The following is a 21,740-nucleotide window of genomic DNA, read 5'->3' on the forward strand; positions in this document are numbered from 1 at the left end:
GACCAACTTCTGGGACCACACAGACTAAATAAATACATCAGGTTCTTTTTGGATGGTCCTAACCTTACCTAACCTTTAAAGGGTTTCATATTATCTGCTAAATATTGAATAGAGCATTGTTCTGGAATTTCCACAGCATCAGTCCTTTGGAGAACACAGTCGGAGCTTCAGTGGATACTGCAAGACAGTGTTTCACCCCAGCAGGTCTGCATCCAACCTGGCTCTGAGCCAGGCATGAGACAGTCCTAATGAGCATCCAAAGACAACCCAGAGGGGTTCCCTGTTTTTGTGTTATTAAGTCCAGCTTGGTTAGGGCACAAGAGTTGGGCCAATAATATGGGGGGAGCGGTAAGGCCAAGCTCAATTGAAAACAAGACTAAGATTGGGAGAAACACCCATCTTCTCGAAATAACCCAAGTCCTGTCAACTATCCCTGTTAGCCTCCCTGACCACTTGGCTAGCTGCTTCCCCTTTCTACAGACACAAACACTGAAACAGTCTCTCCCTGCCTCCTTGCTGACTTTTCTCCACTGCTGAGAATGAGCTGTCTGAACTTCCTGCTTCCACAGTTGTGCCTCTGACGCACCTCAAGCCTCCCGCTCTGCTTTCTTTCCACAGCTCTTCATTCCCAACAAGCTCGCCAGCGACTTCCCAGTCAGCATAAGAAATGGAACATCTCCTTCAGAAACTCACGTATCCTCTGTGCCATCTACCAAGACACTTCCTGTCTTCTAGAAATGCTTTAACTCTCTGGCCTCCCAGGACTAACGTTTCTCTTCCACTTCTCCCTAAACTTCTGGTGACCTGTCTCCAAACTGTCCATCGCTTCTCTCATTTTACAGACTCTTCGATCACCACTCATAATTGATATCACTCAAATCTCTACAGTCCATCTCAACCAACAGCCTACTAAATATGACCCACAGAAACCTCAATCCATCAAAAACACTCATGGCCCTATCTTGCAAACCTGCCTGTTCCTCACAGCCTTTCCAGAAGCTGAAAACCAAAGATTCATATTTTAGTCACCATTCTTCCTACTACTTGTCACTCATGAGTTGGCAAGATGCCTGAGACCACGTCTTCTCTCTCCTGGTGAAAGCCCCACTCCAGCCCCCTCCCCTGCCCCCAGAGCCACCTCTATACAGGCCACCTGAGTCCTCTATCTAAACCCAACTATGATCTCGTTATTTCCCAGCTTCCTTCCATGGCTTCCACACTGATTCCTTCTTTCAATTCTCTCCCCTACTCATGACCACTCTGAGGCCACTGGGAGCCTTGGGCATTCCAGCTTTGGACAATTAGGGTTTTGGTGACCTGTCAGGAGATGAGGCTTTGACATAAGGATCTAGGAAACACTACGATGTGTGTGGTATGTCTACAAGTGAAAAGCACATTCTCAGGCTGTCACAGTCAGGGCAAAAAATCTAGACTAACTTTGCCCGAAAGGAGAGAAGGGAGCCTACAGGAAAGGTAAGGAAGTGGGTGCGGGTGAAATTTGGAGATGCAAAAAGAAACCGCCAAGTACCGTGAACAAAGTAGATGCCCCTCAGGAAGAGGACTCTACACCCGGTCACTGGAAGCCCAGCACGGAACGGCTATGTTAAAAAGCAGTTCTCCAGCACGAGTGAGGCAGATACTTGGAAAGTCCACTTTCTATAGAGGGGAGAAATGGCAGAGGGTAATTTACAAAAGAGAGCTGTCTTCTAAACTAGGTGCAGTACCAGCGGACATTTTAAAGGCAAGTTCACAGGGAGGGAAGAGGCAGCATTCACTTGTTCACGGGCAGATTCAGAAAAGAGCAAGTTATTTTATTTACCTCTCACAAAGGAGAGGTAAATTACAAAGGAGAATGCTATAAAGCTTCTCACTCCCAAAATGTCTTTTTCAAAGCAGTCAGCTGAAATCCAAATAAAACAACTGTGAATGCACACGTTGGTTCTAGACCTACTGACCTGTATAAAGAAATCTCCAGAAGCTGCTGTCCAGCATGTTAGCAGAATCGCAAACAACTGACTTGACTTGTCAGGGCAAGTCCTTTGCCCCCAAATTATTGGCCCATGAAGCCCCCACACAGAGAAGCATGACTTAGGCTATGGGCACTGAACCATATAGGTCCATCCATGTTCGAAACCCAACTGTGCCATCCTGTCGGTGAGAACCGTTCTTGACTCCAATGAAGTAGCTCGCCCTAGGTGGGTCACGTTGCATTGTTAAGGCAGACCTGGGGCAAGAACCTAAGGAGGTCGCTTGTTCTTTCCATCTGCCTACTGACCGGGCAGCGAGTCCCCAGTTCAGCTATCCCCATGCCGGGGGCGCCTTTGTCCCTCCCACTCACCAGAGAGCATCCGCGGAAGTGGCCCGCGGGTGGGGGGCAGCCAGAAGGGGGGTGCAGTCCGTGGGGGGTGGGCGCGAGCAGGAGGGGAAAGAGGGGCGGCCCGGTGGTGATTGGCTGGGCTACGCCAGGCAGCTCCCGGCCAAGAACAAAAGAGAGCAGGCGGCGGGCGTCCTCGGAGTAGGCGCTCCCACCCGCCGGGCATCGGCTTCGCTGCTGCGGGAGGACGCGCCCACTAGCAGCCCGCGGAGCAAGGCAGGCGGCGCGCGTGGTTTCTCCGAGAAAGCCGGCCGTGCACCTAGGAATTAACCGGCCGGCGCGCGAGGGGAGGGAAGCGGGGCGGGCGAGGGGTGGAGGGGGGGAATGCTGAGCGCGCGCGAGAACAATAATAAGATCGTGTTTGCGGTCGCTGCCCGAGGAGGAATTCGGAGGAGGCGCGAGGCCCGGAGCTCGCACGGAACCCAGAAGCTCGGCGGGGAGGCGGCGGCTGCATGAGGCTGGCGACGCGGCTCCTGTGAGCAGCGCGCGGCGGTAGCGGCGGCGGCGGGACTCGGCGCGGCCGGACACGGGCTCCCCTCCCCCGCAGCCGGGCGGGGATCTGCCAGGCCTGCGGTGCCCCCCGCCCACCGCTTGCCTCGGCCTCTGCCTCGCTGCTCTCCCTCGTCGGAGCCGCGGCTCGAGCGCCCGGCTCGAGGCCCGCGGGAAGCGCGGCGCGGTCCGTCGTCCCGCGGAGGGGCGGCCTCCCGGCATCTTCGCGGCCACCGAGGACCAGCGGGCAGGGGAACAACCGGGATGGCGCGTCCGCGGCCCCGCGAGTACAAAGCGGGAGACCTGGTCTTCGCCAAAATGAAGGGCTACCCGCACTGGCCCGCCCGGGTGAGTACGGCGGCCGCGCGCGCGGGCCCGCCCGCCCACCATTTTCCCTTCATGATGGCGCGCCCGCCCCCTTTCCCCATCACCTCGGCTCCAGCCCGCCTCGCGGCTGGGCTGCGCACCAGGCTCCGGGCCGAGGCGAAGGTTCCGGGCTGCGCCCTCGCCGGCTCCGCGGCCATCCTGACGCCCACGTTCGAAGGCGGGTCCGGCCGGACAGGCCCGACGTCGCCGGCTTCCAAGAGGGTGACTGGGAAGCGGGCCCGGGGTGGAGGCGCCGGCTCCCAGCACTGTCCTGGGTAGACGCCCTGGTCCGGGGCGAACGTCGAGGCAGGTAGGAAAGCGAAAGGCTGTTCCCCAGCCCGCTAGAGCCGGTGACGGTCAGTCCTAGAAAGGGGTTAGTCGTGCCGAGGCCAGCGGCAGCCTCGTGGCAGCTATCTTCGATCTCAGAGCATCCTTCATCTTCCAGACTTGTTGAGTGTTCCCTGGGATCGATTGCCTGTGCCCCACCTGCCCTCTCATTGTCCATTGCCTCCCTGGTGCCCTGGTTCTTAGAAACTGACAGCAAATAGCCTGTCACCGACTGGTGAGTTCAAGGAGCTTCTTGTGCCTTTTCACCTCCATATTTGTTTTAGGTCGGTTTCCGAACCTTATTCTTGGCCTCCAACCAAACCCACGACAGCTCTCTTCTTCCTAAATAGCGAGGCTGTCGCTAGGTTTTCTCTAGAAAGCATCTGCATTTAATACACAGCATTCAGTATTTTTATTACGTTCCCTGACTGAGGAAGAAGCACTACCATGTGTGCGCACCTTATGTTGGAAAAAAAATCAATCACTTTTACCTTTAATTTGTTTAAATTTAATAGTTGGCAGTTGACTGACTGAAATAAATATAGTTAAAAGATAGTTAAGGCAATTTGGAGACAATGTTGGTATTCTTGAGGAACAAAAATGGTCAAGGGAAAAGCTGACAGAAATTGGGAGCGGGAACTCATGTGTCGTGTGGTAATGAAGTGAAGATAACATGACCAAGGGGAAAATACACCCATTCGCACAAGGAAGTGACATCAAGAGGGGCAGGCTGAAACTCGGTGAAGTTGAGGTAATGGGTAGACATAATCATTTTGAAATCGTTTGTTTTGGCATGATTTAAAAATGGAAAGGACATAGGGCCAGGAATTTAGGGGATCTGGAGAGTGGTTCAGGCACTGTTAGGAACTAATCATTTTAACTGCCTGCACATCCATTTCTGTAACTTTAAAATAATCATCTCTAGGATTCCTTCCAACACTAACAACCTCAGGCATCAGGAGGAAAAAACAGTCTTACTCAGACTCCACTTGGCTGTGATAAGTTCTTCATGTATAAACTTCAAGTTCTTAAATAAGGCAAGGTTTCAAAGTAGAAGTACAGGTCGTTACGGTTTTGTTTGTTCTAATCTTACAAAATTGTATATAATACTTAAAGGGCAAGATTTGCAACTTTAGGGGTCTTTAGGGAGTCCCTGTGTCAAGCAAATAAATGGCTCTGTGAGGTTGTGTGTATATACTCAAAAGTGAAAGGTCACAGTCAGGCCATAGAATCTTGCCATTGAAAAGTGTCTTCTGAGAGTCAGAAGGGAAATACAATCTCATTAACATATTGCTCTCACAGGTTGACCACCTGTGGTAATTAGTGAAACAAAACTGCTACCGAAGTATTGCTAGTTGAACAAAACAAAACAAAAAAAATTCCTAGAAGGTTTAATTCAAACCAATATAAAAAGGGAAACAAGAAAGCAAAAGCCATTGGAAAAAAAGCCCATGTGCTCACGATTACCTTCTTAAGGAACGTTCTGAGGCTCACAAAGACTACAGCAACATTTTGCATTTTCAAGGAAAGGTAAAAGTTAGAAGAAGAGGGTACTTTGAGGCCTTCTCTTGATTACATGTGCCTGATTGCACAAGTTCTCATTTTCATCTCAATTTAGCAGCAGTACCCCTCCCTTTATACCTGCTTCTAACTTGAAGGTTGATATTTAAAATACTAAGTGGAAAATGGATGGTATTTGCATTCCCAATACTTTCACTATATATAAAAGATATAGTATGACATATATATGTCAAACCTAAGGTGGGAAGATAGGTTTTATTTCATACTGCAGGAAGGAGCTTTGAAAAGCCAGAGCTGGTCCATACAACAATGGAAGAATAATTTCCTTGCTTCTGAGGAAGATGTTTGGTTCAGGGAAGCACCTTGTGAGGAATGTGGGTCAAGAGGATGCAAGAGGAAAGCTTAGGTTGCATTCCTGGCAGGCCTTGATGCTGAGTGGTCTGGCTATGCTTCTGCAGTCTCCTCTGCATTTCAGTCTAGTAAATGCTCACCACGGAGAGCCTGATAGTCTCCTCCATCTGTGCTTTCATTTCCTAGAGTCCAAAAGGCCAGTGCAGTGCCACGCAATATTTTGAGAAATAGGAGAAGACAACATTCAAGTGACTTTTATTGCAGTAAATTGTTTTTAATTATTCTGCTTTATTGTTTCCCTTTACCGAATCTATAAGTTGAACTTTTTCATAGTTATGTGCATTTCAAGAAAAAAAAACAATTTTATAGAATTTTATACTGCTTCATTTTACCCACTGTGAATCTAGAAGCATATGAAGATAAGGAACTACCAAAGCAATGTGCTTGAGCAAATGTCCCTACTTTTTCCTTTATAAGTTTATAACTTACATTGTACCATCATACAATTTAAATTCATATATGGCAGTGTTCAGCTCGTTCATAGATGTGATGATTTTCTCAGTATTTTATCATGAAAAATGGTAAGAGAAGTTCAATTATACAGTGAACATCCATGTATCTTTTACCTAAATTTGTATTAATTACACTGTACCTTATCACATATCTATTCACATATCAATCCTTTTATACATATAGCAGTCTACCTTAATTTCATACATTTCAATGCAATTTGTAGACATCATTATAATTTACTCTTAGATAGTTAAACATGCTTGTCATTAATTAGAGGTCAACATATTTAATGGATTTTTTCCCCTTATGGGTAAAATTTACACAGAGGAAATTTAAATGCATATTCACTTAAATTTGACCAACATATACACTAGATTATATGTGATGCAATAAAAATACCTACCAAGATATAAATTAGTTCCAGTAACTAGGAAATTTCTCTTGTGTCTCTTCCATCATTTTCTGTGTTATTTTTAACAACTATTTCTTCGACTGTTGCATATGGTTTTAAAAACCAGTTCCTTTGTGCATAAGGATTTGCTAGCTTAATACTAAAAAAAAAAAAAAAAAAAAAAAAAAAAAAAGTGCACTAAACAAGAATCTGAACTCTTGATTGAGTGTCCTGTTGGTAAACTGGAGCACACATCCCTAATATGTGTAATGCTATCTTAAAATATAATATATTTTTTTATACTACTACTGTGTACATTGTAAAATAAACACCCAGATGATCCAAAGGAGATGAGTTAAGGATATTTTATGGTTTAAATGTGTTATTATCAGAATAGTAACAGTAATGTATTAGAGCCATAGTTTTAAACCTTAGAATATTTCTGGCCTGCACTTTGTGGAACCCAATTGATGATGGCGTTGTAGTTTTTAATCTTCTAAAGTGTTTTGGGGTTTTTTTGTTTTGTTGGATTTTGAGGGTTTTTTTTGTTTTGTTTTGTTAGATTTTGGGTTTTTTGTTTTGTTTTGTTTTAGATTACACTTGCCAATTGAGCCATTTTTAAAAATTGTTTGCTTGTATTCATTAGCATTACCTGTGTAGACCTTTTTTAGTCATCTGTCTGTTTGGTGAAAGGTACTTGAATTAAATATTCAATAATTCTCTTAAGCTTTCCCAGCTATAAATTACAGTGAGCCTGAGGTTAGTAAACACAACCGTCCTGAGTAAGGACATGAATGTTTATATATTCAATGACAGTGAAACTTACTTTCTAGATAAAAGAAATGAAAACAAAGTGTTTCCTTCCTCACACCCACCCCATTCGCGAAGTGTGAGGTACGAGCACTCTATGTTACCGAGTACAGAGAATAGTCTCAAAGCTTTCGTGCTTCAACTGAGGAGCTTTTTTAGGTTGGAAAATATGATATGATGGACTTCAGTGGTAAATCATGTGCTTTGCATGCATGAGGTCCTGAGTTTAACCTCTGGTTCCTCCTCTGCCCCAAGTTATTTTCAGGTATGTTAGCCCATGCCTTTAGTCCTACTACTTAGGAGGCTACCACCAGAGGATGGCTTGAGTCCAGAAAGTTCAAGGACAGTCTGGGTAACATAGTGAGACACAGTCCTCCTCCCCATCTCAAAGTTTCAGTGAATATATTTTTATATGAACTCTTAAATGCTGTTCATAAGTAATTGCTATTTCACTTTTAAAATCTGGCCTTATCTGCTGAAATTGAACACAAACCTACTTTGTGGCCTAGCAGTTTGTTGTCGCAGAACCAAGAAAAGCTAAATGTTTATGTCCAGCACGAAGTCTAGAAGTGTCTGCATACAGCAGCATATTCATAATAGATAGTAGAAACAACCAAATGCCCCTCAGAGGAGAGAGACTCTGTTCCGTGTTATGCATTACTGATACTGATACCACAGAAAATATGAAGGTGAGCCAGAGCATGCAGGCACGACAGTATACAGAGTAAAAACCTGTTTACATAATGTTCAGGAACACACAAAGCTTCATGGTGACCGTGAGCCGCGCTGCAGCTGTCCTGTGCCTTCCTCTCCTGGTGCTGGTTGAGCCTGAGCTCAGAGAAAGCTTGTCCAATTGTACTGTAATGGAATTCGGTCTTAATTTTTAGAAACACATTTTGGGATAGTATGTGGTATAGCAACCTCTCACATTTTATATGAGGTGAGGAGACAGAAACTAGTTGTATAAACTACATAGATTAGATTTCACCATTTTTAGTGTTCAGTGTTTTGTTTTCCTTTTACTGCTGGAGATTTGGCTCAATGGTAGTGCTCACTTAGCAATGTGAAGCCTAAGTTCCATCCCAAGGCCCTGGAAGACAGAAAAAAGGTTTCATTTGCCACTTTACAACTTTCTCTCAGGTCTCCTTTCAGTTCTGCTTTCAGCTTCATTTCTTTCCTTGCATTTGTCTTTCTGTTCTTTCTTACTAATCACTTTGGATCATGTTTTGGATCTGTTTCAACCTCTGTCACTTAATAGAACTTTACAGAAAAAGCATTTGCCTTACCCTTCTGTATTGCTTGAAGTCCTGAACTCTTACGACAATTTTGTTGGGTATTCTGTGTAGGGCATAATACTTGGTGCAGTTTAAAATTTAGATTAAATTTGAGGCAAGGTAAAACCATAAATATAAAGTATTTTTATAAACTTTACAAATGTAAACATTTGGAGCATTTTGGTTGCTTATCATAGCATTGTCCAGGTGGTGGTGGTCATGCATTTGTTTGTTTGCCTTTGGCAGTAAAGCATTGGTATATAAGACTTCATTTCTAGAAAGCAGGCCACACATTTCCAAGAATTTAAGTTTGAGTAAATCTCAGCATAAAGAAAGATGTCTATAATGTTCACTATTTACGCATGAGCCCAGAGAAGTTATCTTAAGGTAGAAAACAGCACAGGCCTCTTCCCCAAAGGGCTGCATTGACCTTGCCTAGAAATAGGTTGGCTGTCTCATTCTTTTACATAAACTGAGAGCAAATAGGCAACTTAACCTTAATACCAATCTGTGCATTAGTTCTTTGATGTAAAATCTCTAAGATACTGTTTATGATTCTTTTGGAAGGTGACTGATGGTTTAGAACTGTAGACCACTTTATTAGAAGTGCCCATCAGTCTCAAAGCAGTATAGGCTAGTCATCAGGGGATCCTTTTCTAGTGTAAGAGTATCCAAAGGTTAGACCAGACTCTGGTCTGCTTGGTGTGGTTACTGGTTTAGGCCTTTCTGATCACTTCAAGCCTGTTATTGGGAGCATGAGCTCCAGATTGTCAGCTGTCATTGGTAAAGAAAGTATAATAATGTGAAAATGTAGTACACATGCCGTAAATTCCAGCACTCAGAAGGCAGAGGCCAGCCTGGTCTACAGAGAAAGTTTCCAGAACAGACAAGGCTTTGGAAAATAAACAAAAATATATGTGAAAATCATTTGAGGTAGTTTAGTTTGTGAATATAATTATCTTAAACCAAGGCTTAAATTTTGTATGCCTTTTAATTACTACTTTTTAAATTATTCATCTTTATTGTATTTTATAAACAACAGTAGACTTTTTAAAAATACCACTGTCCTTCACAGTAAGTAGAAATGCTATTTATAAAAGGCTATTTTAAAGGCAAATTACTAGTGTCCTTCTCTTCTAAAATATTTGAATTAATACTATAAACTACTTGTACTAGTGTCAACTTTTTAAAAAGAAAATAGATTGAATTTTATATTGTAGGTACTAGCTTCTCCTAGTAAAATGTTGTATTATGCAAATGATATTCATTGTAGAACGATTAATACCACTGTACCTAGTTATAACCAACCTGAATATATATGCGCTGAGAATGGTTATCAATTATAATAGCTCCTGTTATGCAATAAATTATTTCAATTTATAACTGTATTACACGACTCAGGAACATTCTTTTTACTAACTTGTTATTTTATTTGATGAGCCTCTAGAAATTCTCTTTTTAGGTCAAGGGATGTGTATGCATTTTAGAGCTCTGGATTTACATTACTAAAATTGCTTTAGCAGAAATTTTGACTCCCACATGTTTATTAGCAAAGAAAATGAATACCTGTTTTCCTTCTAATTAATTAAAAAAAATAACTTGACTTTTTAAAGTGTCTAGCATACATAGGGCTCTAGATTCTACCTTCAGCACCAATAAATAAATAAATCTGTCAATTTAATAAATGCCCACATGTACCTGAATCAAGTTATTTAATTATGGCTAATTATCTGAGAGTATATATATATTGTATATTACATATTTTTGATAATAGGGTAGGGTAAATATGATAATACTTTTTACTCCCAAGACTTATCTTAACTGCACTAACAATTACCCAATTAAAGACTATCTTATTTTTGTTATTGTTTTAAAATAGAGTCTCCTACTTTCCAGGCTGACATCAAATCCATTAATGAAGTAACAAATGACTTTAAACTTCTGCCCTTTCCGTTGTAAACCCTCTGAGTACTAGGACTATGGGTGTGCATTACCATGTTCAATCATAGAGTGCTGGGAGTCAAACTGGAGCTCTAAGCAAGCACTCTGCCATCTGCCTTCATCCCTGACTGGTAAAGAATAACTCAAGAGGCTAACAAGTGTGGATTCAGATTAAATGAAAGGACTGAAAGGACTGAAGAAACATTTAAAAATATGTAAGAACATGAGAGAGAGAGAGAGAGAGAGAGAGAGAGAGAGAGAGAGAGAGAGAGAGAGAGATTGATTCTCAGTATATATGAAGCTGGCAATCTTAAATCATAGACCATTCATTTATGGTGGTTTGTATTATATTTCTCTAGTCCATCTCTTTTAAAAGCCCTTTTATTTAAGAGAATATAAAAACAAATAAGGTAGTAGTTATGTGTTTAGACAAATTAGAGAACTATTAAAATCAATTCTGAGTTAATTGCACAGTATTATTTACCTAGGCAAAGGCTTCAAAACCTACATGTGTAAGAGAACAGGTACTCTCTGAACATCAGGTAGGATAATTAAGAATATTTAGTTTGCAGGAACCTATATGTTAAGTTGAAAGACTATTAGCCAATGTAATTTCTACCAATTTACTGCAGTCCTGATCCTGAGAACATTTTCCTGAATTTCTCTGCCATCTATATGGTAACCTTTCAGCCTAAGTAAAATATAGTGAGTCAATGATTTTCTTTTCTATCTCTTCCCTGCCCAAATACAAATTGATTACAGTTAGGCTGGTAAATATGTGATTACAGAGAACCACATAGAAGGAAAGGAAGGAAGGAGAAAGGAAAAGGAAGATAAATTTAAACCTACAGGAACATCTTCCAGACACTGAGGAAGCCAAGCATCTGTTCTACCACTGTTCAGGTCTACTAGGTTGGGCATGCCTTTTACAACAAGAAGGATGATAACGTCTCAAACCTTGCTCCTAGGGATTCACTATTAAACTACTAAGTGACTATTCAGTTACCTCCTAAGAGCACCCAACTCTCTACTTAGTAATGCGATAAGGGGGGCTAGTAAAAATCTCAGTAAATATTTTGTATGGCTTGGTGGGTATGTTTTTCAACAGTTTCCTTGTGATTTTATAACAATAATTTTGACACTAGGTTCTGGGAATTATGGGACCTTCCTATTGTAAGATTTTCAAGTGCAATGAACCATTTCTAGAGATTCCACATAGCTTCAGAATTTGGGGGGCAAGACATATGGCCATTTTGGTGCAGTATGGGTCAGTGAATGAACACATCGGCCTTTCTGTTTGGTCACTGGCACTCAAGCTTCATAAAAATGCTGACAGTAGTTTAAGGCTACCCAGATGTGATGTCCACTTTCCACAGAATGGTATAGTCAGTGATAGCAATAATGTTTCTTGTGTGGGCACTAGAAAAATTTTGATATTACAGTAGTCATTTCTAATGCAAAATATGCTTAAGATTAAAGGTATTAAAAATTTGGTTCGGTAGTGCTTAGCACATATGAAAGTAAGCTTCACAGAAGATTGAAAAAATTATGTAGGCAGGAATGTCAGAAACTAACTCGGCTTTAGACTCTCCTTTTAGATTCTGAGGTAGAAACTTTACTAATGACATCTCTAATTTTAAAGGAAATATATATCTAGAGGGAAACAGTATTAGAAATTCTCAGTGAATTTTCGAATTCACATGTTGAATTCATTGAAAATGAATTTTTCTCTACCTGTCTTTGATTTTTCAATGAGACCAACTGTTGTCAAACAAAGTAAAACGTTCTACCTCACTGGACTGCTATGTAACTGACTCACTGCTTTTGAAGATGCAGACTCTAAAAAATGAGTAATTGCTGCTTCACTTAGCATGGTTTCTTGTTTTGTTTTGCTTTGTTGTTTTTGCTATATTCCATAGGAAGAATAAATGCTAGTTCCCAGCACACACACAGTAGAATTTTTTTCTAATCCATACTTTCTACATGTGATGCAGCCTGATAGTTTTATATTTGATTTGATTTAAAGTTAGGTTAAATACCAGTGAATCAGTTTTTACTAATTTAAAAGCACGTTTTTGTTTTTTTGGTTTTTTTTCCTGTTGGGCCAAGTTGGAGTTGTGTGTTATATGTGTTATATGGAATAATTGTTAGGTTTTAAGAATAATAATGGCTTACTAACATTCCTGAATTGTATATTTTAATACAACTACAGCCTTATATCAAAGTCATAAATAGAAGAAATGAAAATGATACTGTGTTAGATATTTTAATCATCCAGGCCTATAATATTCTGTGTTCTCAAAAGACTTTAAAATACAAGCTCAAACTTTCCTACTTTCCTCTTCTTTCTAATTTTTTAACTGTAATTCATCTATAACTTCCTCAAAGCTGTTATAATTTTATGTATGTCACTTGTTAAGGGTAAAAAGTACTATGTGTTTACTAATTGCTATTTATGCAGAGTCTGACTATATAATGTTCCCTGGCTAATATTGAGGCTCTGGAATTTGCTTGAGTTTACAGTGCTAAACTATTAAAGTGTGAGACCATCTGTGACTAAGGATGAAGACTTCTGTTTTGTTCACAAAAGGCGAGTTTGTGGAATACAGATGGTGGGAGGAGAGAACCAGTTCCCAGCAGTTACTCTCTTACCTCTGTAAGCACAAGAGCACTCACACACCAAATAAGTAAATGTGTAGAGAGAAAATGTTTAAAGGAGAAAATTTGAAGCATTTATATAGTATTTGTGCACCACTAGTCAGCACATAAGCCCTATATAAAAAGTATTATTACCCCTTCTTTTACAATGGGAGAAAACTAAAGTCTAGGGAGATTCTAAGTGTCTCACCTAAGTTGCCTAATTATAATAATTGATATACTGAAAACTGTCTCTAGTACTTACTAGTAAAACTAGTCAGTGAATTCTGTGTTTACATCTAGCAATCCCAGTTTATTCATCTTTTCATTCAAAAGCTATTGAGTGCCTGTACACCAAGCACTGGCCTAGAGGCAGGGTTTATGTTTGGACTCTGACAAAGACCCTGTCTTCAGGCATTGCTTAAATAGCTGAGGAGATGGTGTGTGCTACCAAGTATGCAGAGTACAGAGTAGATGTTTCTGTGTTACATAGAATATCTGAGAAAGTCCTTTAATACAATGGCATTTAAATAGAGACCCTTAGAGAAAGATCACTAAATCCTGAACAAACCTATTTTTACGTTTTGTTCTATTGCTTCTTCCCTGCATGCAGGCAGTTTTGAAACCTTTAATAAAAAGTTAAATGGTGGTACTTTCTGAAATACAAGGTTTAAGGTTCGTTGTTTTAGAGAAGATGAGAAAATTTAAATGTATTAATCTAGGCAATTAACTAAGTTGCTTAGATTACACTCAATTAGTAGAAAGTGTTTTGCTAAAATTGATTTCTCTTATTTACCTGTGTAACATAAGGGAGGAAGTGCAGGTAAATGAAGTCACTCTGGCTTTGACAATTAGAAATCATGGTACAATACACTACTATAAACCATCGTAACCATATCTTATTTGTTCCAGGATTTTGCTATTATTAGAGCAGTGTGGAAAGTTGCAAAGAAAACGACCACCATTCCAATTGAAGCGTCTCAACAAGGCAAAGCTTTACTCTTAATCAGGAGGGTATGCCACTCACAAAAGCGGAAGAGCAAGGGGGTCAGGAGGTGCAGGTGGTGGCTGTGTCGTTCCCCTGTTGGCTGGAGTCCAATCTCACAGTCTTCTCACAGTTGGCTAGGTTTAAAAGAATCCAGGCAAGAGATGGAGGAAAGGTTGAGCTGTGCTACTTATACTTAGTCCAGTTAGTTCTGAGAATACAGTGTGACCTTTGTGTAAACAAAGGTTTTGCCCAGTGGAAGTGTTTTTAAAATTTGCACTAAAGTCTTACCAGGTAGGGGAGATTAAAAAAAGACTAGAATTCCTTGTTGGAAACACAAATTTTACAGTGTTTGATAGAAAAATTAATATTTAATTTTTTATACTATATGGCTCAGGCCTAGAACTTTTAGTCTTTCCACATCAGTTCCTTGTTAATGGAGCATGTACCAGCTTAATAACCACACAGAAGTGGACAGGTTAGTAATGTGATATCACTTTATTTATCCTTAGATCTAGAACTTATTTCCTCCTATAAAAATAAAGCTCTGTGTCCTTTTAACAGTAACTCTCCATTTCCTATCTGCTAGCTCCTGCAGTCTGCATGTGTGTGATGTGTCTCACATGAGAAGAACCATACATTTTATATGCTTTGTGACTGGCTTATTTCACTTAGCATAATGTTTTCAAGATTCATTCATGTCATGTTAGAATTCTCTTCTCTTAAAGACCAAATAATGTTTCTTTGTGTGAATGAAGAATTGGAGTTCTAGGACAGAGGCCATATTCTAGTGAAGGCTAGTAGGTATGGCCACTTCCCCTCCAAAAACCAAAGAGCAAAGGTTATGGTTAAGTATTTCTTAATCGGGATTACGTACCATTGCTGTGATAAAACACCCTGATGGAAAGCAAGTCGGAGAGAAAGAGTTTATTTGCTTACCTCATTGCACTCCCCACACATACCTTATTTATTAGCATTATATGACCTCATCCGTAATGACGTTAATTTTCTAATCACAGTACTCACAACCATGTGGTTTAAAACTAACGTACATTGAAAATTCCTTCCTGCTGCTTACTTATTCTGTCAAAAGCATATGTCCATCAAAATATTTTTTTCCCAGAGCTGAGGACCAAACCTAGGACCTTGAGCTTGCTAGGCAAGCGGTCTACTACTGAGCTAAATCCCCAACCCCTATTTTTTTTATTTTTGTGTTAAAGCTTTTGAAATATAACAAAAGCTTTGTATTTTATCCTCAAAAAGAGATGCTTTATAGAGGGATGCATTAAATCCTTAGAATGGTATTATTACTACTATTGGTTGAATTTTTGAGGTATTTGATAGACTATGAAATGTGTGCATTGATTCAGTGATTTTTGCCATTATCTAGTATTATCTAGTACATATATTCCTGTTTTCAGAGGGAAATAAGATAATTGTTCAATCCTAAATCTGAAATTATATAAAGTATCTCTCTCAACGGTCTTTGCATTATTTCTTTCTTGCCCAGTTTTGTGTCCTTTTGTGTTAGTACTCGTCTTCATCCAAAGCCATTCTTTTTGGCATCTTACCCACATCTCTGATTCTTAAAATGTTTTTAATCAGTGAAGAAAATTAGAATGTTAACAACGATGACATAAAATAAGAAAGTCCAGAATTGACTCTATAAAATTCTGACACCTAGTAGAATCAGTGCTGCAGAAAATAAACTAGTCAACAGAGCTAGACTTTGAGGGATATGGACAAAACAAAAGATAAATTATTAGCAATAAAAGTGATAATGAAATATACTGTGGGAAAGTCAACTTTCTGAAACAATAATGCCAACAGACAGAGCAAAGCATTTAAGATTACCAGGAAAAAGCTCTAGAGCTACTTTAAAAGAAAGGTCTAAATTTAGAATCAGGTAGCATTCAACATGTTTTACAAAACACACTGTTAAAGTCTTAGACTTGTAATTCTGAATATTTCCAGTCAATGAACTGTCTTGGGATTTTGGATTTTGATTGGATTTAAATCCCATCATGATAAGGTGGGAAGAATTGACATACCCATGAAGGTAGTTTATTTACTTCTCTGTTCATTTAGGCCTTTAAATGCCTGTATAATTTTCTGCACATGTGTTTTAAATGCATGTTAGTCTTGTTATAATGCTTGCTCATGTTATGTGTGTTTCATTTATTTTTTTTGTTTCTTCTCTTTGAAATATACATAAAAATAAGAGATGGCCAAGACAGAACATTTCTACACTATTAAAATGATGGGACTTTATAAGATAGCAAAACATAGAAATTTTCAAAGAATAATTAAAGATAGGGTAAGGTAGTTTAGACTCAGAAAAAGTGAATTCAGGAACTGGTCCACAGAAGATGCGATTCACAGTAGGTGATGGTGGGGTTACAAATGGGGGTGGGTAAAGTGACGCTGACATATTTGGTTAGTCATATGCACTGTAGCAGAGTTTTATTTTGTTTTTTTACAAATAACTGAGACAGTTTGACAGCGCTTGTTTTGTTCACAGCTTTAGATGTTTCAGTCCGTAGTCATCTGGTTCTTTTCCTTTGTGCCTGAAAGAAGTAGAACATCATAGTACAAGGCATAAGAGAACAGAACTCTGCTTACTCACTGTAGGCAAGAAGCAAGTGGGGAGGAACAGTGTGGGGCCAGGACAAGTTCTACCCTTCAAAGGCATGCCTCCAGTTACCCACTTCCTCTCGCCGGCCTACAGTTCCGCTAGCTCCCATAGTTAATTTTTTGATTAGGGCAGAGCCTCATAATCTAATCATCTCTGAAATGCCCTCACAAGCATACCCAGAGAAGTTCTTCACTAATTTTGTAGGCATATTTAATCTTAACCAAGTGGAAAAGACTAATATCACATCAGATATTCAGATGAGTTAGCTGTCATAACATCTGTGTAAAACCAAATGTCTATTTTTCACCATATACAAATGTTGGATGAAAGTGAGGAGTTTTTAGGATGTATGAGAGCACCCTAAGAGCCTGTGTCCTAGGAGCAGGGAAGAATTGTGTGACAAGAAAGCAGAGGGGATGAACTGTGAGAGGAGAGATTGGTAAAATTGAACTCATTAAAAATCAGTTTTAGACAATTCCATAATGTAATTGCAAAGGTAAATGAGATAGAAAAGGATGCTCACTGCACATGGCACCTGTAAGGCCTGAGTGTGTTTAATGAGTCAAGAAGACAAAGACAGACACTCAACAGAAAAATGAGCAAAGCTGCATGAACATCCATTTCACTGAAGAAATACATAATGTCTACAAGTTTATGAAAGTGCTCATAGAAATGCAAATTAGTATCACTATGGGGATGCCAGAAATTATGAAATTTGTAAGTATCATAAATTATTGATGATGTAACTCAAAAGAGATTCTTTAACACAACTGATATTGGGCAAGGGTCCACCACTTTGGAAAACAATTTCTATTGTGAATTAAAATGTTGCATGCTTTCTGACTCGGCATCTATAATTTCCATGGCACATAAATTCCCACTTCTAGAGGACCAGGAATGTACTTAGTTGGTAGAATGAAGTACACACACACACACACACACACACACACACACACACACACACACACACACAGAGGATTTATTAGAGTGGCTCATAGGCTGTCATCCAAATAGTCAATAATGGGTTTTCCCAGTAGACCAAGGATACAGCAGTTGTTCAGTCTGTAAGACAGGACGTCTCAGCAGTCTCAGACTGGTGCTAGACTCTCCAAGAGTCAGAGAATTGCAGTCTATGTTAGAATCCTGAAGAAACAGCTGCTAATACTAGTGAAGCAATGCCTCACCAGCATGATAGATGAATTTGCCTGTGAGAGTGTGGACAACTGGTCAAAGAGCAAAACTTCCTTCTTCTATGTCCTTATATCTGGGCTCCCACCAGAAGATGTGGTCCAGATTTAGTATAGGCCTTCGTACCTCAGATAATTCGATCAAACCACAGGTGTCCACCTTCTTGACTGATACCAGATCAGATGTAGTCAGGTTGCAACCAAGATTAGCCATCACAGTACACGTTGTCCTGGGTGCTACAGATTAAATGCTGAACAGTATGAAAATGTTTCTGTCCTTGAGAGATGTTTTAGTTTAGAAGGGATTAATGAATAAGCCAGCAAGCAGAGTCACATGTAATTTAATGTGACTCTGAGAAGTTAGTGATGACCAAGGTGAAATGCCTTTGAAGATTACATCAACAAGTATCTTCCCAGTGTCTAGGAGAGGAATCAAGCTAAAGATTATGATGTGATGCTGAGATGAGGACATGGAGAGAGAGCCTGTGTGTCTGCATGATAAAGGGAAGAACTTTCTGCAAATGCCAATGTTCCAGCAGTTCTTATTATTGAGTGATAGAAATCCATACAGCACCCTGAAGGAAAGGTGGCAGTGAGGATGGAATAGTCAAGAAGGAGTAAGTAGGCGAGCGAGGCTCGTGCAAATTCTCCTTTTGGTAAAAAGACACAGATGATGAGTTCTGCAAGGTAGGCAAAAAAGCCTTACTATGTAGGCTTTTAGATTTTATAGCCTATTTAGAATTTCGTAACTAGTAAAGAGTCACTGGGGAATTTTGAGCAGGCAGTGGCTATCTGATTTATATTTAGGTACTGAAGAATTGACTGCTAGGTGCACAGTTGGGGAGGGTAAGGACTGGAGATGTTGAATGAAAGGCATTCTTAGGAGGCTTGTAGAGTGTGGGCTTTAGATAATTGACAAGGATGAGGAGATCAGTGGGCTTGGGAAGAAGTGGCTAGTTGGTGATGTTTCTTAGCAACATAATTGGAAGAAGTTAGTGATGACCAAGGTGTAATGTCTTTGAAGATTACATCAACACGTATCTTCCCAGTGTCTGGTAGGAAACAGCAGAGTAGACAGTGATGCCATTTACTTATATGGTGACCAGCAGGTTAGGGCACAAGCTCACATTTTTTAGGACAACCTCAGTATGTGATCAGAGTCTTACAAAACTCTGGCATTTGGGTATTTACAAAATGAGACTCATCAACTTATAGATGACATTTAAAGCCATGAAGATCACTAATAGAGTAAGTGAAATTAGAGATGACTCATGAGAAGAGGAAGTTTGTGTGGGAAGAGAGGGGGGAGGATGGAGAATGGATGGATGGATGATAGATAGATAGATAGATAGATAGATAGATAGATAGATAGATAGATAAGATAGATAGAGTGATGATCGATTAGTCCTGGAACTCAGAAAAAGAAAATGTCTCCAAAGACACTGACTGTCTTGGGAATGCTTTGTACTAAGGAAATAACAAATGTAGGGTTAAGACATGGCAGAGAATGATAAAAAAGAAAATTCTGTAGGGAAATGAAAAAAATTATATGAGTAGGCAATTTGCTGAAGGGCAAATTATAATGGCCAATAAAGCTATGAAAAGATGTTTAACCTCCCCATCATTCAAAAATGTAAATTTAAAACAAAAGTAACACCCAGATACTATCAACGATGGAAAAGGAGGCCATTTTTATACTTCGGTAGAAATGCGAGTTACTACAGCCCTATGAAAACAATTTTATCTATGAGTCAACAAAATCCTAGCAATCCTCTATTTCATTGACATTGAAACAGTGTTACATAAATGTAAGAAAAAAAGCCCTGAAAAGCAAGGTACATGTCCATCTCTTATGGGAAGGTTAATGTATAGGTTCTATAATCATTTTATTATTAGTCATTAAAAAAGTTAATTGGTCTTTGCCAGTTTTAAGAATTTTCATAGTGAAGAAAATTTTATAAAATAAAATTCCTTCTGTTTCTTTTTGTGTGAGAAGTATCAGAGGCCCCACTCTTCCCCCTCCCCTCCCCCTAAAACCAGCCCAACACTGTGTACAACATTTGCTTTTGACTATGTGTATAGAAATGGAGAAAAGCGCACGGGCGTGTGCGTGCGCGTGCGCGCGCACACACACACACACACACACACACACACACACACACACACACACACACACACAGATCTACCTGCCTCTGCTTCCTGGTGCTGGGATTAAAGGTGTGCCTCCACCACCACCACCAAGCTAAGAGTTACAAATAGTATTACCTGGGAATGGGCACGTCTAGGAGGAGAGAGGAAAGTAAGCCTGTCTCTTAAGAAAAGAAACTCCATGATCAAACGTGTCCCATTTATGACTACGGATGCACACATATTATTTTACTTGTGAGAAATATACAGAAATGTTATTATTTTGTGCTTTACACTAATCTTTATTTCCATGTTCATTTCGTTAATATAACTTTACATTTTTAACCATCACCTTTATTTTGGGTATAAACTAAATAATAACAAGCATTGGAACAGTCTAACAGTTAAAGTCACAAATAGCTCGCAGTGATTAGTTGAGTGTAAATTGTGAATACAATTATCTGATATCCTCTACTGTTAAACATATTTGCTCAATAGACATAGTAACATACTGTTAGGTTTTGGAGAAGAAATATGTAAATTATTATTTACTTTTAATTTTAAATGGAAGTGAACTAAAATCTGGCAGTGTGTTGGGTACCTGTGTGTTTACCATTTATAAACTATTATATCTAACCTTGTTAGTTTTCTGTTGTGTCCTTAATTTGGTGTGGGGCTATAATTCAACTGATAAGACTTGTTTGTTTGCTTACTTTGCTCTGTTGAAGCTATGTTTTGTCTCTAATTATGTGATGCTGGCCTTTTCTCTGCCACCTTGAGTAAGGTCTGCTAATGAAAAGTCCTGAAGTCAGTTCTAGTTAAATACACACATCAATAATTAATATAGTCGATTCTGTGTAATGATTGAAGACTTCGAGTTTTCTGTTCAGCCAGTACTCCTGCCTAAATAAATTTGTGCGTGCCTCCTGAATGGTGACCTATTACAATAGGAAAGGAATCAACTAGTATTTCTGACCTTTCCTATCTTACAGATCCCCTTTCCCCACAGCCTTACTTGCCATTTTCTTCAGCCTTCAGTCACCTCAGTGGAAGTGAGGTAGAAATGGCAGGCAAGGTTTGGTTTTGTTTGGGTACAGAGTGTTGCGCTCCGGGCTTTCTATAATGCTAAGCTCCTCTGCTGTTGAAAGTTCTTGCCCACACTTGACTAACAACTGGTGAACTAGTGTTTCTGCTGCCTGGACTTGGCAACTCTTTAAAGCTAATTCCTTGCTTGTGAATTCTTTGCAGTTTCTTCTTAATTACTCCCTAATTGCCTTTATATTACTTACTAATCTGTTATAATATGTTACCATTCCAAATTAAACACCTTCGTAATAACAGCTTACTCTAAGTTTAGTTTGAAACAGTGCACATTGTTTAACAGTTTCTGTAGATGTGGGTCCTTCGGCTCTGAATCTTCAGAAGAGCACAGTTATCTTGAGGCTCAATATAAGAAGAATCCACTTGTCAGACACATGACTTACTAGTCATGGAAGGATTCAGGTCTTCATGATTTGTTGACCCAAGGAATTCTTTTATTCCCCTTGTTAGTTAGTTAGTAAGTTAGTTAGTTAGTTAGTTGTTAGTTAGTTAGTTAGTTTTTCAAGACAGCGTTTCTCTGTGTAGTCCTGGCAGTCCTAGAACTTGGTCTGTAGTCCAGGCTGCTCTCAAACTCAGATCCACCTGCCTCTGCCTCTCTAGTGCTGGGATTAAAGGTGTGTGCCACCACCACCACCACCACCCTTGCAGGCTTAAAATATCAGTTCATAGTAAAACAAAAGTCATTGTCTGATTAACCTTAGAAATGTCATC

At 39.9% G+C, this 21,740-nt stretch overlaps 1 protein-coding gene across 1 annotated transcript in view; it reads left to right on the top strand.

The window, feature by feature from the left end:
- The first annotated feature begins 3,011 nt into the window (after positions 1-3,011).
- Positions 3,012-21,740, top strand: part of Hdgfl3 (HDGF like 3) — a 48,614-nt gene continuing 29,885 nt past the window's right edge. Inside the window, exon 1 of the mRNA XM_032893310.1 lies at positions 3,012-3,211. Coding sequence (XP_032749201.1) covers positions 3,128-3,211 — 84 coding nt within the window. The 5' untranslated portion in view covers positions 3,012-3,127. The remainder of the gene's footprint in view (positions 3,212-21,740) is intronic.

This window comes from Rattus rattus, chromosome 2 (assembly GCF_011064425.1).
Source record: "Rattus rattus isolate New Zealand chromosome 2, Rrattus_CSIRO_v1, whole genome shotgun sequence".
Taxonomy (NCBI): Eukaryota; Metazoa; Chordata; class Mammalia; order Rodentia; family Muridae; genus Rattus; species Rattus rattus.